The sequence below is a fragment of the Apteryx mantelli genome, chromosome 4, assembly GCF_036417845.1.
Source record: "Apteryx mantelli isolate bAptMan1 chromosome 4, bAptMan1.hap1, whole genome shotgun sequence".
NCBI lineage: Eukaryota > Metazoa > Chordata > Aves > Apterygiformes > Apterygidae > Apteryx > Apteryx mantelli.
Genome location: NC_089981.1, coordinates 22,628,226 through 22,645,669, shown reverse-complemented (window position 1 = coordinate 22,645,669; position 17,444 = coordinate 22,628,226). Strand labels below are relative to the sequence as shown.

The following is a 17,444-nucleotide window of genomic DNA, read 5'->3' as shown; positions in this document are numbered from 1 at the left end:
AAGCAGTAAACCCATAAACATCCAAAAGACTGAAAAACCTTGGACAGAAGGGATACATGCTAAAGTTAACAAGACTTTCCATATGCTCCAAAAAAGTCGCTTGCAAAACCAGAAATGTATGCATTCACATTTTATTAGAAAACATACTACGCTCTCAGCACAACTTGTATTTCATATCAACTTTTGCTTCCAAAAGTAAGTATTAGTTTTTCTGGTGCCAACTCAAGTTAGGTATTCAGAGAAGTGAGACACATTTTAAACTGAGACGATGGTAAACTCACTTTGGTTTGGACAGTGCGAGTATTACCCAAGAAGCTTACTACTCCTCAGCATCTTGGTTTCTGCAGTTTCAGAAGCTACAGTGGTCTGGGTCAGTTACCTCCCATCTCGGTGAGCATGTTAGGATGAAATATCTAACCCAGGAATCACATATAACTGCTTGAAATAAGTGAAACCCATTTTAGCAATACAGAACCAGTCATCTAGCAGTGCTGCAAATTCAGACCAATACATACTCAGACTTTCCAGTACTTTCTGAAAAGCCTCAGCTAGCAGCAGAAACAAACTGCTTCCCCTACCTCCATCACTTATATTTGGCTAGAAGCTTGTGAATAAGTTTTCTTGCCCTGCGTGAAAGCGGACCAACTTCATCAGTGGAGGGATCAGATGCCTGCTTTCACATATCCCTCTCCTCCACTTCAGTAGGCTGTTACAGACCTAAGTTCCCAGCCTGCCAAATACTGTCTCACTGCCCTTAGGCACAGCCGGATACCTAGTCATAAAATGCAGCCATGTTAGTGAGGGAAAGGTACATGACAAAACCTGAAGAACAGATCAGGACCAGTCAGCAGTTCTACAACACCTCCAACTCACACCTTCCTTCCATGCAAGGAAAGCAACAACTCACAGCTGATGGCTTTTAAACATCCTTCTTCATTTGCAAGTGGCAGGAGGTATATGGCAAAGCCTTGTATGCCACCCAATAACTATTTCCCATCCCTTCCCCATTTCTAAGATGATGTGGCAGCAGGGCAGATGAAAGACAACCAAGTAACTCAAGGAAGCAAGAGCCTCAAGACAGGTTAAAAATAGCAAACACATTAAAGTTTAAGGGAATCCCAGGCCAAATACAATTTAAAACAGCTTTTCTCAATTCTTGATTTAGACTGAAAAAACTCAAAGTTAAGCCCTTCTGAAAGTGACTTTTGCCTATGATGAAGCAAACAATTGGTTTTCTATATATAATACCATAATATAATAATAGTCTATAATTCTGCAATGGTCTACAATAATGGTAATAAGAGTACAGGCATGTGGCAAGATAAGTACACTACACAAACAAAAACAAGTTAGGCACAGAATAGCAGCAACTATAGAGGTTTGCCTTGTCATTTTAGCAGCAATAGCTGCTACACTAGTGTTTCTACAACACTGTTTTAAGGGACACTGCTCAAAATACCAAAGTGCAAGGAACCTTGGCAGGCACTCCACATTGCAACCCCCGCTCCACACACACTGGAGAAACAAAAAGAAACAATACACCCGACCCTGAAGAAAAGGCTATTTACTTTCAGTTATTTGTCCACTTACCATTTTTAAGAATTTAGGCCTTTTCAGAGCTCAAGAATTCCCAATACCTATTCTGAACCATAAATCATAGTTTCTATCTATGTGCATCTTAGTTTTCAGGCAGAGCTGGAGGTATATCCTTAATTTTAATTCAGCCAAGAAACTCCTATTCATTCCTGGACTGACAAGGCTAAAGACTACAGTATAGTTTCCTCCATTCTTAAGAGGCATCTGTTCAGATCACCGGGTTTAACCAATTTTCCACCAATATTTCATGGAATATATTAGGGTTTTTCTTCAAATTAAACATGGCCAAACTAAAATAAGTTGATTTTAAAGCAGTAGTGCTATTCACAACAGCAGGGAAAGTTTAAAGCTTGAAGCGTCTTCCACTACAGATTTTAGATGTCTCAATCAGATTATTTGTCCTGTGCACATGCTGGAGATTAAGTGTTATGTTTAAGATGCTTGTTATCATTAAGAATTGACTACTAGACTAAAGCAAGTCTTTTGCTCCTGGGTCCATGCCCTCTATGAACAGAGGGCTGCAGTAAGTAACATATGCCAAAGTGATATGTAAATAAATAAGAAGTTCAAGATTGATAAGCTATCTTCAATAAGAAAACCTCTTTTAAAGACCTAAAAACACCTCCTTTAGTTTCATTTTCAGCAATTAACTTGTCCCAGTATTACCAGAAACTGGAGGATAAAGTTTAAATTTCAACTGAAACTACTAATGCTTTTTCCTTTTCAAATGGAAGGGCACATAACTCATACTTTAATGGGTTAATATTGAGCCCAGAGATTTCATGTTTCCTTTAGGCAAATGGTCAGAGAACACTGACCTAAGACTGGGATGTCACTAAACCGAGTATGATATTTAACTAGCTAGTTGGGAAGCTAGGTCCTTGCTTTACATCTTAAAGTTCCTCTGTCTGTAAGCAAAGGGTTGCAATATGCACTCTGAATTTATTAGCAACTGTTTCTCTAACCTCAGTAAGTGTGGCAATAATCACTGAAGTTAAAAATGGGGGGGCAGGTAGGAAAGGGGAAAACAAGACAAGTACAGTAAATCTTAGCCAGCTTTCTTAATCTAAGATGGAACCAACGCCTTAAAGTTTTTTTTTTTTTTTTAAGCCCAAAGACACCTTCTCCTCTCTCCAAGCCTTTCTAGCAGCATTTTTACCCATTAGACTCACACATCATCAGTTGCTTGCTTAGGAAACAAAGAACATAGTTTTTAGAAGCAACTGAGCATTAAAGGGAAGCTTTGCTGAAATACTTTAGGAATTTGTGAAGTCAGCACCCTTTGGCAGAAATGGATTGCAGCCTCAGCAAAACAATCATCACCCCCCTCCCCTCCCAATGCACACAGCTGTAACACCAAGTTGACTAGAATACCCATAATAAACAGTAACCTCAGGTCTGAAGTTTTAGTTTCTCTGAACATTAGCACAGCTATGAAGTCCAAGACTTGTAGCATGTTAACATAAAACAAAAGCCTGTTCTTAATAATTCCATCAAGTTGTTCTGCACTACATAATCTCATCTCAACTTTGACAAAACATACAGTAGCAACTACCTGGTGATACAAATGCAATTCCACATATTGGGAAACCAATTTGGATTTGTGGTCAAGCCCTAAAATTGTCTCCTTACTACATCGATTTTATCCATAAAGCAAGCATCTTGATATTAATAAAGCAGCTATTGAAATATCTTCGGAATTTCATTTAATAGGCTGGAGACTTGTCTAGAATGAGCCAGGATGATGCTTGGCAAATTAGTATAATTTGCTAGCTATTCCTCATTAGTTTAAATGGAGAAAACTGAGTAACTGCTTTTTTCAGTTAACCCCCCCTATTATGCAACCCTTCGTACCAGTAAAGTTCAGCTAAAATGGCCCAATTAAAGTTTAAGCTAATGAATTCATTTCCATATCCATTCTGAAGTCAGGCAAAAGATTCTCTCAATTTCAGCATCTAAGCTAATGCAAGCACTTGAGGAAGAGCGGAGGCCGCACTATCACCAACTACAGTATACACATGCCTGAAACCGCAGTTCTAGAGCAGTACTAGCACACCAAGGGTTAGTGCCACTGAGGGCAGCCACATAACAATGCTCAGGATACTCCAGCTTAATTCTAACTCTTGAGTTAGCTGATTTCCTAGAACTCCAGCAGTAGCGTTGCATGGTAATCATATTTAGACTTCTAACTCATTATTGTTTGCATTAGAAGATGACGAAGTGAGATAAAGCCTCCCAGAAACAGGTGGCTTCACACTGTTCCATATACAGGGGAAGGGAAAGAACAAATCAACCAACCAAGAGACATATCAGTTTTAGCTAAGTTTTCTGTCCCATCAAGCAGCAGCCTGTTTGAGAAAGCGTTTAACCGGCAAGTTTTCTTCACATTACTTGGCCATGTTAGCACTTGCTGAAGAATTTCTACAAGCACATTTATTTTACTACTACTAAAATACTTAAGCACCCTTAAGGCTGGTCAGAAAGGAAGATAAGAGCACTGTTGATGACAGCTGAGAAGTTGTGCTGCAGAACTAGAGGCCTACGTTTCAAGCTTGGCAAGGCAATTGCTTCATCTGTCTCATTTCCAGGCTGTAAGGCAGCTTCCCGTTTAAAGAAATTATCAGAGCCCTTGTTTGAAAAAGATCTACTGTAGCCAAGCTATTCAGCTTGGAGAGGCTTAATAAAAGTTACATCATGTATACAAACTGATGGTTAGTACAGCATTTAAACCAGAGTACATACAGATACTAAGATTTTCATATCCCACATCAGTTTAGGCCATGCATCCTTCTCACTTTCACTTATTCAGGCTCTTCCAGTTTAATAAGACTGATTAAATGTTTGTAACAAGAGGTTAAAAGAGGTGATTGCAAGAGTAAGTCTTGGCTGGCTATTTTGTGGATGATAAGACATACACTACAGCTGTAAAGCAACAAACAGTACACAGCAGTGCTGTTGATCTTATCCAGGATGAATACCTGAGCAAACAGATACCCAGCCACAGCACTGTCTGAGGTACTTAGCAGTCGGTTAATTCATATTTGGCAGTTTGCCAGACTATCCACTGTGCTACCTACTGTCTTCATTATGTGAGGTAGCCTGCAGTGTACTTTTATCTTCGATTACCATCTTGTTTAACAGAGTACTGAGTATCACAAGTCATCCAGCTCTTTGGAAGAATAAAGGGTTACTGTTCTTAATCTCCTAGTAATCCAGTCTGTAGTCAAAGCTTCAATACTACATGAATAACACCACCTTAACCAAGTTAGTAACTTTGCATTAAAATCTACATAAGAACAAGAAAACAGAAGTTACAGAAAAGGGATATGTTGACAATCTGAAATACTGTCTTCAAATGAACAGATGTACATGACAGTAACTTGGCAGAAGAGCTGCAAGATTAACTGAATGTTTCAAGGGTAGAAATAGTGGGCTGCTTGTGGCTCATTTAGATGGTCATCTACTCCAGCAGGATTAGCTTGTTCCCGCACTAAGTGTAAACTGCCTGAAGCCAGGTTTGAAGCACAAAGGGCATCCACGCCAATTAAGTAGAAATGCTACAAGACTATTGATTAAGAAGTTGATTGCTGTCATCCATCCTCGCAGTATGCAGACATCTGAGATGAAAGCCAGTTTGCCTGTCAGATGCCATATAATGGCAGTAGACCCAAAGGCTCTAGCTACTGAATCAAGTGAGCTAGGCTGTAAACTCACTGTTTTACCTTATGCAGTAGGAAAACAGTTATCTGGTCTGGCTTAAGTAGTTACTTATCTCCCCCAACCTCATCTTCACAGTTCAGATTCCTGCAAGGATGGAACATTAAGTAGGGTCTGAAGTGCCATTTCTGAAGCAAAAGCTGGATGATACCAGAAGATCAACCAAGCCCCTAGCTCATTATTGAGCTCTTGCATGACCTTTAAAGCTTGGGTTACTCAAGTCTCAAAGAGACTTCAGCTGTCCAGAAGACCCTCCTAATTTGGATTATCTCAGTTCTCTCCCAGGATTCAGGCCTTCCTTCGACTTAATCAGTTTCTCTCCCTAGTCCTCTTGCCAGGTAGGTCACTCAGGCCACAAAATTAGGAGCTGTTATCCTTACTGTGCTGTCGGTTACTAGCAGACAGGAAAAACACTGAAATCTTAGTTAACAGACTGGGAGCACTGCCCATTAATTATCACTTCCAAAGAGTCTTAGTTTAAGGGGGGAGGGGGGAGTCTAATGCTGGGGTTTAAGTCAATACTTTATCCACGATACAAGTAACAACTTCAGTATTGTTAGGACTCGCTCTGATAAGCTTTGAGTAAATTGCACAGAAGCATCTGGATGGGAGGAACTGTTATAATGGAGCAAAAGTCTCCTTAGGGTTGCTAATTTGCTTTCATACATACAAAAATCTACAGTCTAGTACACTTCTGACAAAGTCAACACATTTATTTCCCAAAGGAACAGGGAGGCAGTTGTTCTAAGGAGGTCTCCACACAAACACTGAAAAATACATTTTTATATGCGAGTCTTAACAAAGATTGCTGTACTGGCAACATTTAAAGCAAAAAAAAAAAAAACCACCCCAAAACAAAAAACCACCCTTTACAATAGTTTAGATACTCCCACTACCCATCCAGCTCCAATTTGCTTATGGTCAGCAAACAACATAATTGAAACCACCTGCTAATGCATTTATTTTTAGTTTGTGCATAAGGCAGAACTGTTTCATTGTGTTACCTCTTAGCCTCAGTTGCCCTGGGTAAGAGGCAGGGCATTTGATGACCCAATGATTAAAGATGTGCCATCACTAGTGTGAAGAAGAAAAAAAAAACCCAAACACACACTATAAAGCCTGTTGGGTAAGAAGGTATATGAGCATGAGAAAGCTTGCCAGCATTCTGCGAGTCTTCTTGAAGGCAAGTAGTAGTGGCAGTGACTATTTGTGGCACTGCCATTTGTCTAACAGAACATGCCTTTCTGTTCACATTCAGTTATCGAACAGGCCTTTGAGACATATGACAATTCTATTCAGTTTTCTGTTTAAGAAAGCAGTACTATAAATATTGCCAATGCTAAGAGCAGCAGCTTCTCCTCCGAGTTCTGTAGTGGTTAGGAATCTCTACTTGGGAAAAGTGTAGGAGTTCTTACTTGAAGTAGAAACTCTCCATATTAAAGATACTGTTAGGTATTTTCCTTAGAGGTGTTAGATAACATACCAGAGGTAAAAACATGTCACTGTTTTCCAAACACAGTTTTTCCTTGTGTTTTTAGGCTTTCATTAGCATCTACATCAGAAATATCTAAGCCAATTGGTCAATTAGGTGGGAGGGACACCACAGTCCAAGCACTACTAGCTTCCCTTCAGCAAGATACATTGATGTAGTTTCACAATCAGTGCGATTCAAGGCCATACTTCTTAAAAGACAGCAGCTCCAGACTCTGAGCACTGCTCCGTGTTCCTTCCACCCTCCCTCAAAAAATGGAGGGGATCTTTAAAGGCACAAAGGCAGCTCAAGCTTGTTGTGCTTCTGGACATCCTGTCGTGATTACATATCCATTACTACAATGGAAAACTTCAGTGACCTATTGATCACATCTAGGAACTCATCACACTGCATATTTGAAAACGTGCACTACGAAGTGAACCGCTATCCACGGAACTGACTTTTCTCCAGCATGCTCCCAGTGGTTTTCCCCTATAAGGGGACTTCTCATGAAACAGCAGGGAGTCATAGGCTTTACTGTAATCTAGTATCCCATTAACTCCTTGTTCCCTAAAGGAAGGGGAAATAAATGCAAAAGAGCACACACCAGCTTCCACATCCCATCATCACAATTCAAATACTCTAATTGCAGTACTCTAATGTGAGCTTAGTCATTGTAAATGTTACCATGGATTTTTTTCTAATTAGGCACCACAAATTAACAAAAAAAATACAAAAAACACACTGCAGCTCAAATCTGTGAAAGAGTTTGTTTCAGGAGTAAGTAGGTAGTAGGGTCTAGCATTAATTAAGACTAGATCCCCACATGAAGAGAAAGCTTACTGGAAGCTCATATCTGAGTAACTTTATGACAACTGGAACACCTATTTTACAGTTTAGTTGATGAAAGGATATTGGCTCTTTTTCAAAAGAAGCTTTAAGTTAAGAATATATATAAAAGCAGAAGTACATTAGGCTATTACATAAAGCAGCTCTTCCTCTTTCCTTGAGGAATAAACATTTAACTAGTTATTTCCTCAAACAGTGTGTTCACACTACACAGTTACACTTTCTCTTCAAGCGGGTGTGGCAATATTTGCACTGATGTAGTACAAGTCACTGTGTGCTCTTTTTCACCTTCGTTCAGGTTCAAACAATAGAAGAACAGTTTGGGGCTTGCCCAAAGTCTCCTAGTTTATCTGACACTTCCATATGGGACTACTTCAGGGACCTTATGAAAAAACCCTATCCAAGCACATTCATAAAGACACAGGAATTGATGCAAGTAATGTCACATTCTCTGCAGCAATCCTTAAACTTGTTACCAGTCCTGATGGGCAGTCTTTATTCAAAGTATTTCAAATCCAGTAGATACATTTTATTATTCCAATGACATAATGAAGGTTGCATGTCACATGAAAGATCCTAGCTGTTTACTACCTCTCAGCTATCTACCATCATTTTTGCCTATTCTTCCCTCCTTTTCAGCCAAATGGGCACAAATCCAACAGCGTAAGAAACCCTTCAGAGTTCAGTGAAAGGACCAAAAGATAGATAGATGAGTGCTGCACAGAACACTAGTTTTGTTTTACACATTCCCCTCAGATTAATCTCATGCCACTTGTGTTCTTCTTAAATCACTGTTCTACAAGTAGACACAAGTGATGCAAATACTTTTTCACTATTGCTTATTATAGCTCTGAGCACTTCCTTCTCAGGGTTTTCTTATGTCAGAAGACAACAGAAAAATGGCTGTATTGGAAAAGTGGACACAGAAATAAGACAGCAAACCAATCCCCTCCCCTCCGGCCTTCAAATTTCTTCAGAGACACATGTATTCCAAGCGTTTAGATGCACAAACAGTCGAGGACTTTCCTACAGAAGTAATGCAAGTCCTACCTCAGGATCATGCCCCATCCAAATGGGAGAATCTACATCTCAGAGGAGCAATGCATTAACTGTAACCTCCATGCTGAAAGTCACATCACTGATGCAGAGCACCAAAACAAGTTGTGCTAGCTCAACTCACCCGATGTGAAATTTGTTTTACTGTGTGACTGCTCTCACCAAGAACAAATACCTCCAAATAGGTAAGTATTTAGTAATTTAAAATCACATGCATGCCCCTCCCACATAATCCCCTCTGATGTCCACTACCCACTCAAAAGGATGATCATAATCTGAATGATTTGGCGCACTTTTATTCCCCCCACGCACTTGTTTCTCTGTAGCCTGATGCTCTTTACCCTGTGCATGGGTCCAGATTCAGTGAAGTAAAGCTACTGAAGTCAAACACCTCAAGAGGTTGAGCACTCCCCCCTGCCTAGTACAAAGAAGAATTAATGCATTAAATGCTCAGAGAAGAGATACATTATTTTAATATGTGTTGGGTTTATTTTAAAAAGAAGATAGGCTGAGGAAAATGAAACAGGAATAGTATCTTCAAACAGATACAAAAACATTCAGAGAATAGACTAAAGGCAACCTCCCTGCTCTGCCCAGTTTTAAAGTACCACTAAAAACATAAGGCAGTCATCTAAGCTAATGAGAGAAAGCAAGAGTTGTCTTCTTCAAAGCTGTGGCAGCAGCAGGCTTGGCTTCTGCATAGGCATATTCCATCAACCAAGAGCAGATGCTTCCTCACTTTACAGTGGAGGATGGGGTTACAAGTAGTACACTTAATACTGTAATAAAAACTATTTCCCCCTCCCCCAAATCAGAGAGAGACAAGTCTTCCCAGGTTTTAGGGTGAATATGCAATACTGCTGTTGCAACAGAACTGTTTGGGTGACAGATGACTCTGAGAACCAGATGAACATAAAGCCATTACCAACCCTCCCTCCCTACCCCAAATCCAGTGGATGAGTCCAATTGTTTTGTAGCTAAGATGGTTATGGAGTTTATAAAGCACCATCTTGCATAAGTCAATCTACTTCAGCAGCTCTCCAGCACAGATGAGAAAATAGATTTAACGTACTTTAAGGAATAAGGTTTTCTTACAAGAGTTCATATGCTCACGTTTAACACATGCCAATTTTTGTATGGTTTGTTAATTCATGAGGTATCCAAGCAGTGACAAGGATTCTTTCAGACCTGAACAGCACTTCATAGACCACATGACCCTTCCAGGTCTGCTATCTCTACACCACAATTTATTTCACAGTATAGACCCGTCTTGCTGTTGTCTCATTGGGCCAAGTTACATCTCTTAACTAAGTGCATTAGTTCAGCTTTCAATTTATAGCTTTCTAGTCTCTTCTCTGGGGTCTAGGAAAGATAAGCAAAAAGCTATTTCACACATGTTAAAGCAATCTAGCCAAACAAGGCTTCTAGAAAAGCCCATATTATCTACTGGCAAGTTGTCAGGAATCTAAAAGCATTGTTTTCACTTTTCTTAATCATTCTTCTTTCTGCCACCTCCACCAGGAGCTCTATATGCAAAAATACAGGACCTACAACAGGAAGTTGCCTTGAAACAGGGCTCTGAAAAGCTACCATGAAGTGCTGGATAATTTAGTTTCTTATACTATTGGGTTTTAAAATTTCACTTTATACTTGCTCAAGATAAATTAAAAATAAAAAGTGAATACTTCATTTGAAAAAAGTCACTCAATGTTAGAGTTTCACAGAGACTAGACCAACAAAGTTATTAAGCATAAGAAGCTCTTTTGCTTCTCACGTTTTACAATTTTAAAGTCAGCAGACTACTTGTAGCAAAAGCTTTATACACTTCTGCAGATCTTTTCTTAAGTAAACTTTCTTTAATCATGTTGAAAGTTATTCTTGTATTCAAAGCATTTAAGTCACACATGATATAAAAGCATTCAACAAAAAGTTTACAACACAGTCAAGAAGTTTATAAATACCCCAAGTGCCAAAAACATGCCTGAGTCACAGAAGTGACAACCTACCATTAACTGTTAAAGACAGACTGGCAGTGTTAGCTGTTCATTTACTCACCATCAGCTAGAATTGTGAGCACTGAAAATTGCTGCCAAATCTGCTTAATTTGAAGCCCTGTGATGGGCCAGTAACAAGAGACAGACAAGACCAGTATGATTCCCAAATTAGCAAATTTTATAAATTCATAAGTGAATGATACATTGTTTAGTGCTGCAGACATTGTTGGTACACATGTCCAGGAAGTAAGATTTGATGCAAGAAGGTTAAGTATTTCCAAAACTAAGAAGTCTACAGTTAAATATCCCTTAAAGCTTGGGTTATGTATGTTGGTTATGTTATGGGAAGCACATGCTGTGCACCCACCTGAGCACATTTGGCAAACAATATCTTCATTCTTATTATTCAGCAACATTTATAATACAAACCCATTAACTTTGCAAGATCTTTCAAAAACCAGCAGTGTTTCAGCTGTTATTTATGATAGCCTGAAAGGGCTGTAAGCAAACTAAAAAAAACCCCAAAAACAAACAAACAAACCCCCACCAAACACACAACCTTCAAACATTGGTAGTAGTACTACAGAAAGATATGCAAGCCCAAAGCCAAAGCTAAGAAAATTCAGGATGCTAGCAGGTACATCAGTGTGTCACTGAGTATCCCCACTTCAAAATGGGAAAGATGCAGCTTAAGCTAATAACCCTGCTTGCAAAGCACGGCATCTCTAGAGAGCATGACTAAGTACATTTGAGTATCTTACTCAGCATCCACCAGCGCCTGGTTAGTTGGCAACACCTTTGGAGCACCCTTGAAAGAAAAAAATTCAAATGCCATTGAACAGCTGTTTGAAAGCTAAATATACCCTACACTAGCGCAAACTACCAACTCTGGTACAGCTATTTGGGAGCTGTAATTACTTTGCATCTTCATTATGAAGAAAGTAATAACAGCTTCCAAATAGGTATCCAGACAGGGACAAAACAATTTAGATATAGCTGTACTTGTTAATGAAAGGGTTAATGCTTTGTTTCACAAGTGAGTTGCACTTTGCTACTCAGAGCAGGAGATGCTCCTTCTTCCAAGCTGAATATAAAAAGTGGTTGTTCCATCAGCATTCCTGCACTGGCTACATACTGGCAAGCCTACAGGCAATGAGCAATTAGTTTATTATATCCCACTACATCAAGACTTTCATTCCATATCTACAAATCTAGGTTAAGAAGAGCTTGAGTGTTTCTCTTGTATTGGATTCCATTGGCAAAGAGTGGAGAAACATTCTCCAACTACAAGAAATAAAGACACATAAAAAAATCATTGTACTTCTAGGTAAATGAGTGAGAACAATCAAAGTTATTGGGGAGTTATATCATTGAAAACTTGTTGCTGTTATGATACCACGTGAAACTATGTTACACATGCAGCTTGCATAGAGTTGTAGAGCACTAGATGATCTTCAGTAAATAGCTGTGTCAACCAAAGCACAAGAGCATTCAAGTAACCTTGAACTGATACATAACACATTTTGTAATTCTTTTTCTACACAATATAACAGTGAAGTCTGAAGGAAAAAAGCCTCAAAGACCTACAACTCTAGTCTCCAAAACAAACAGACCAAAAAAAACACACCTAAGAAACAAAAAAACCCACCCTCTGAGACAACATTTGCCTTGAAGAAGATTAAGGACCTTGAATTTTACTCATGAGGTCCCTGGTTACATGTCTAAAAGTCTAGATCACCTGAATTTAGTTTAAGGAAATTACACTAACCTAGTTTAACTGGTCTCAGTTTATCAGTACCACTTTCTCCCCAGCCTTTTATATTACTCCTGGATTAATTCAGAAGACATCAACATGAAGCCCTCTGAAGATAAAGGAGAGTCTTCCAAGCCAGTTTAGTTATCCCAAAACAAGCCTGGTTAGATCACCATGATTGGCATAAATCAGTCCCCAAATCCACTCCCATCTGCTAGAGGGGGAGCCTTGCTGTTACTGCTTTTAAGAGCCTTAAGTTATCTAGAGAGGCAGACACAGACAAAATATAAGGCCGTTTCACCACACCAACTACTGTGACCTTAGCCCTTCCCCAGGCAGTTCTTGCCACATCATGCACGCCAGTCCCTAACTCGGATTAATATTAAACCGCATGCGACTCCCAGAGTCAAGAAAGGGAAGCTGAGCACTCGGGCTTCCCCTCCTGGACACACACCCTTGCCCCCCCCCCCATTAGCACCCCTCTTCGCCCCACACATCTCCCTTCCTCTCCACAGGCACCCACCTACCCCGAGAGCCCCCCCACCCTCCACCCCAGTTTTAACCAAACCGCTTCTAAGGGCTGCTTTCTACCAAAGCAAAAAATTGAAAGCCAGCTTAGAGCCGAGCGTAAACGCATCTACGGCGGGGCCTGCGCGCAGCCGCCCTGCCACAGAGACCTGCCTCCCGTCAGTGACATTTCGGGCCGAAATCCCTCGGCAGCCTTGGAGGAAGGCCACGGAGGCCTCCCTCGGCCGCCGCAACGCCCCCCATCCCCCCCCCCAGCTTCACTTCCGCGCCTCGCAAGCGACAATAACGACGCGCACCCGCCCCTCGCCCCCCCCCCTCCCCTCGGGGCCATCACCGAAACACTTAAGGGGAAAAAAAAAAAGGAAAGGAAAGGAAAGGAAAAAGCCGGCGCGAAGGCTGAGGCAGCCCCCCCGCCGCCCTCCGGGGCGCGCCGCCATTTCGCGAGCCGGGAGCCCCGCGCAGCCCGCGGCGGGGGGAGGGGCGGCGGCGGGCGCCCCGGCGCAACGGCCGCAACGGCCCCGGCAACGCCGCGACGGCCCCGCGGCCCGGCCCGGCCCAGGAGCAGGCCCCGCCGCGCCCCGGCCGCACTCACAGTTCCTGATGTCGGAGATGAAGACCGCCAGGCCCCGCATGCCATCGCCCTTCGACACCGCCGGCATCGTGGCGCGCGATCACGGCCGCCCAGCGACACGCCAAACCGCCGCAACTGCCGCCACCGCCGCCCGCTCTCTCCCCCCCGGGGCTCTTCAGGCCGCCGCCGCCGCCTCCGCAGCGCGCAGGCGCCGCGCCGCCCCCGCCGCCGCCCGGCGCGCGAGGCTCGGGCGCCGCCTGCTGCCCGGAGGCGGCGACGCTGCGGGCCGCGCCGCGCCGCCTCCTCCTCCGCCTCCGCCTGCGCGCAGAGGGGCCGCGGGGCTCCTGGGCCGCCGCCCGCGCCCCCCTGCCGCCCCCGCAGCCCCGGGGGTCCTCCGGCCCGCGGAGGGGCCGCTGGGGGCCGGCGGCCCCGCCATTTCCAGTCGGCGCCGTGAGGCCGAGCGGGCCCAGGCCGACGCGGGCCGCTGCCCTCCGTGAGGCGCTGGCAGGGCGGTTCAGGCCCTTGAAGCCGCAGGTGACTCCTCTGCGCACCCCCTGCTCCGAAACGGCCCCGTCCCCCTCTCCCCCCTCCCCTGTCCGTGCTTAAATAATCGAGGCTTTTTAATGATTTTTTTTAAGGAGAAATAATGTGCTTTGCGGACGCCTCAGAGAATATAACTTCTAGGGGAGAAGAAGAGGGACGGCAGATTGCACCGTCAGACAAGAAAATGTCATTTCGGCGGTAAGCTTTGAGCAGTGTGCTCACGTAGGATCTTATTTAGACCATGTAAGTCCCACTCAGGCTGGATGCAGCCCCAGGCTGGCTATAATGTGGAGAGCAGGGTACAGACTTTCTACCTTGTGATATATAAAACCATAGCGTCCGCAGGGCAGGGCCCATGGTGACCATACATTACTCCTCCAGCTCAAAAGGGGGCCCAAAACAGTGCACAGGCTCTACTTGACATGCCCTGTATAATGATCAGATTGCTCTGATCACCTGCAAGCCCGAAAGTTTAGGCCAGGTATGTATATGTATATATAGAACCTTTCTATGTCACATACCTAGTGAGTATGTCATCACCTCTTTCAGTGATGCGGTTGCTCTGTTACATGCGACAATACATATTCTGACTTCCAGGGCATGCAGATGTGCAAAACCAGGGCCATATGTTTCTTACGAAGGCCATGAGCATGCAGTGCAAAGCAGTCCCACACCAAATCTATTCCTGAGATTGAAAACATTTCAAGGTTAAACTTTCTTAAACAACCCAAAGAGATGCAACCCAGCATAGTGCAGAGTATTTAATCTCATCAATGGAGAACAGATATAAAAGGTATCAAAACTGGCCTAACCTGTCTAAACCAAAGTGTGCTGAGAAGTGCAGTTGTAATGCAAGTGATTAGTACACTTAGTGGACTATAGGGATCTTTAGAATCATGGGTTTTAGGACTACCAGAGATGACTTAGTCATTTCATCTGTTTTCCCATATATTTCAAGCCATTTTGTTTCACCTGTTTTTTTCCTGAATTGAGTCCGGTGAATAGCTTTTGGTACAGCCTATCTTTCAGAAAGAAACTCAGTCTTCATCTGACAACATAAAAGATAGAATTCACTGTTTCCCTGGGTAGTTTGTTCCCATGGTTAATCCTCCTCATTTAAAGCTTGCATCTAATTTAAATTAATCAAACTTCAGTGCCTATTCTGTGTTACATCTTTTGCTCATAAAGAACTATCTAAAAGTCAGTACTGTCCCTCTGACAGTGACTATAAACTTCACTCAGGTCACCTCTAAAGCATCTCTCCTGCATGGAGAATCAGTTTTATGATTTTAGAATCAGTTATATGAGTGCTTTTTATTTGTGTGTATACCTACTAGACAGAGAAGATGACAGTAAGTGGTAGTCACAAATGTATGCATTTGTTCCCAGGTTCTGTAGACCATGTGCAACTACTGGCAGTTGTATACAACTAGCCTTACATTCAACTCAGATTCTCTGCATCTGCAGGCTTGCATAAAGAAAACTGCCCTTTTTTATAGCTTTACAATCAGATTTTGATGTTCAACAATAATTTTCATTACCTTTGAAGCTGAAAACTTAAGAATGCAGTATGTAAGGATTTCTGTTTCAGAAAAAAAATTTGTTAGCCAAAATAAGACGTTGAACCAATTTCTACACTTACGATCAAAGTGACACCTAGAGGCCAAGTGCATCAGCCCTAGCTGGCTGCATTCCAGTCAATACCGTGAAGTCATGCAGGCACACTTAAACCATGTTTTAATAGAGAGCTGAAAGACTGCTAGCAAAGTAGCTGTGGCAGTACCAAGCTCAGCACAGATTGCAAATTCTACTTGAGAAGTTGGTTAAATTTCAGGTAGTTAACCCATGTGGAGCTCTATAGTAGCTACGCTGCTAGCTAGTTCATTTCAAAATGACTTGGTATGCATAAGGTGCAATGAAACAGCATATACATATCCCAAATATTTTATTTTAACCTCCTTTGACTGACTGTTGACACTCTACTGTACATATCGTTGCTTCCTGCCTTCTTTTCCCCCCCAAAAGGCTCATGCAATTATGGTGAATGTGTAGGTGTATCTGTCTATCCCTCTTTCCACATAATTTAGAACTCACTAGCCAGTTGCAGACAATTTTGGTAGGGGGAAGATAATTAGGCTTCTACAAATTTTGTGTGAATAAATAGCCAGCTAGAGGAAAGAGACCCTTCAATAGTCTCTAGATGTATTTTGACTGAAAAAAAGGTTGTAACATGAGCTCAGGTGTAGACAGTACAGAGTTCACGCTATGCAAAGACCTTTACAAATGCACTGAGTTCATAAAATTGGAAAATGTTTCAGTTTGAGCTTAAAACTATGTACAACACACCAGTCTGTGAGAAAGCAGATTTCATTAGTTCCATCCATTCCAAGATGACTTGATTTTTTAAGAGATTTCTAATTACTGTAAAGTCAGCATTAATGAGGAAATAGTCTCAAGAAATGCTTTTTATTACACAAAATGTTTTGCTGAATATCTGTTTGCCAAGAAGTCCACAATGTCTATCACTTCTTTCCCGTGTCATACATTAGTTGTTTTAATCATTTTCAGAACTTTATTACACTTTGGTAGAAAGACTGGAAAAATTAGACTGGCCTTTACAAAACTAATGCCATTAAACTGAGTGGATTCAGCTGGTGAGTTTCCGTTTGTGAGAACTCCAGCTTCCACTATGCTTCTTTTCTGCCTAACACTTAAAGCTGTGTGGTGGTTTATAAATAGTGTTCAACTATTTTTCTCTGGAGCTTTACGTGCTGTTCACAGTGTGCATTCCTGTTTGGTTTCTGAAGCTAAAATATGATTCTTTTTGAGTGTGCTTATGTATCGTTCTGAGGAATTTTAGCACCCAACATGTGCACTTTCAGTCCCACCTGTGTATATGCCACAATCGCACTCTAGAATAATTTGAATGTCTTTGTACTTAGGATATGAAGTTAAGCACTGTAGTATAGAGCTGTGCTGCCCTCCCCTCACCACAAATACTGGTGCACAGTGAATTGTACCTCTCTTGAGAGAGTCTTCCTCAAAACCCATGAAGCAGGATTAGACAAGGTGATCGAGACTGATGTTGGACCCCTGTATTAGACCACCTTGGTGCACCTACTGTGGACTCCTGTCAGTTCTGATACCCCCATCAGGTTAGGGACATGACAGAGAGAGAACATGGTAACTTCTGCACATGTTTGAGTTCCTTCTGTGAAAACTAGGGCATGGGCACAGATTGCGTACGTGCCCATATATCACTCAGTGTAACACTGGAAAACAGTTCAGACACACGAAGACCCACGAAATAAAACATGCTCGGATCTGCTACCATAGATGTAGCTGATGGGACTGGAGTGACAAGCT

At 42.1% G+C, this 17,444-nt stretch overlaps 2 protein-coding genes across 4 annotated transcripts in view; one reads left to right on the top strand and one right to left on the bottom strand.

The window, feature by feature from the left end:
* AP2A2 (adaptor related protein complex 2 subunit alpha 2) overlaps positions 1–13,717 on the bottom strand; it is a 54,318-nt gene extending 40,601 nt beyond the window's left edge. For 2 of the 3 annotated variants that reach the window (XM_067295993.1, XM_067295994.1), the window contains exon 1: positions 13,557–13,717. In XM_067295993.1, coding sequence (XP_067152094.1) covers positions 13,557–13,623 — 67 coding nt within the window. In that variant the 5' untranslated portion in view covers positions 13,624–13,717. Of the gene's footprint in view, positions 1–11,444; positions 11,486–13,556 lie in introns of those variants that run through there. The other variant, XM_067295995.1, reaches the window with a different exon arrangement.
* Positions 13,718–13,923: 206 nt separating this feature from the next.
* Positions 13,924–17,444, top strand: part of CHID1 (chitinase domain containing 1) — a 127,023-nt gene continuing 123,502 nt past the window's right edge. Inside the window, exons 1-2 of the mRNA XM_067295990.1 lie at positions 13,924–14,069; positions 14,174–14,276. The gene's annotated coding sequence lies outside the window, so the exon portion shown is untranslated. The remainder of the gene's footprint in view (positions 14,070–14,173; positions 14,277–17,444) is intronic.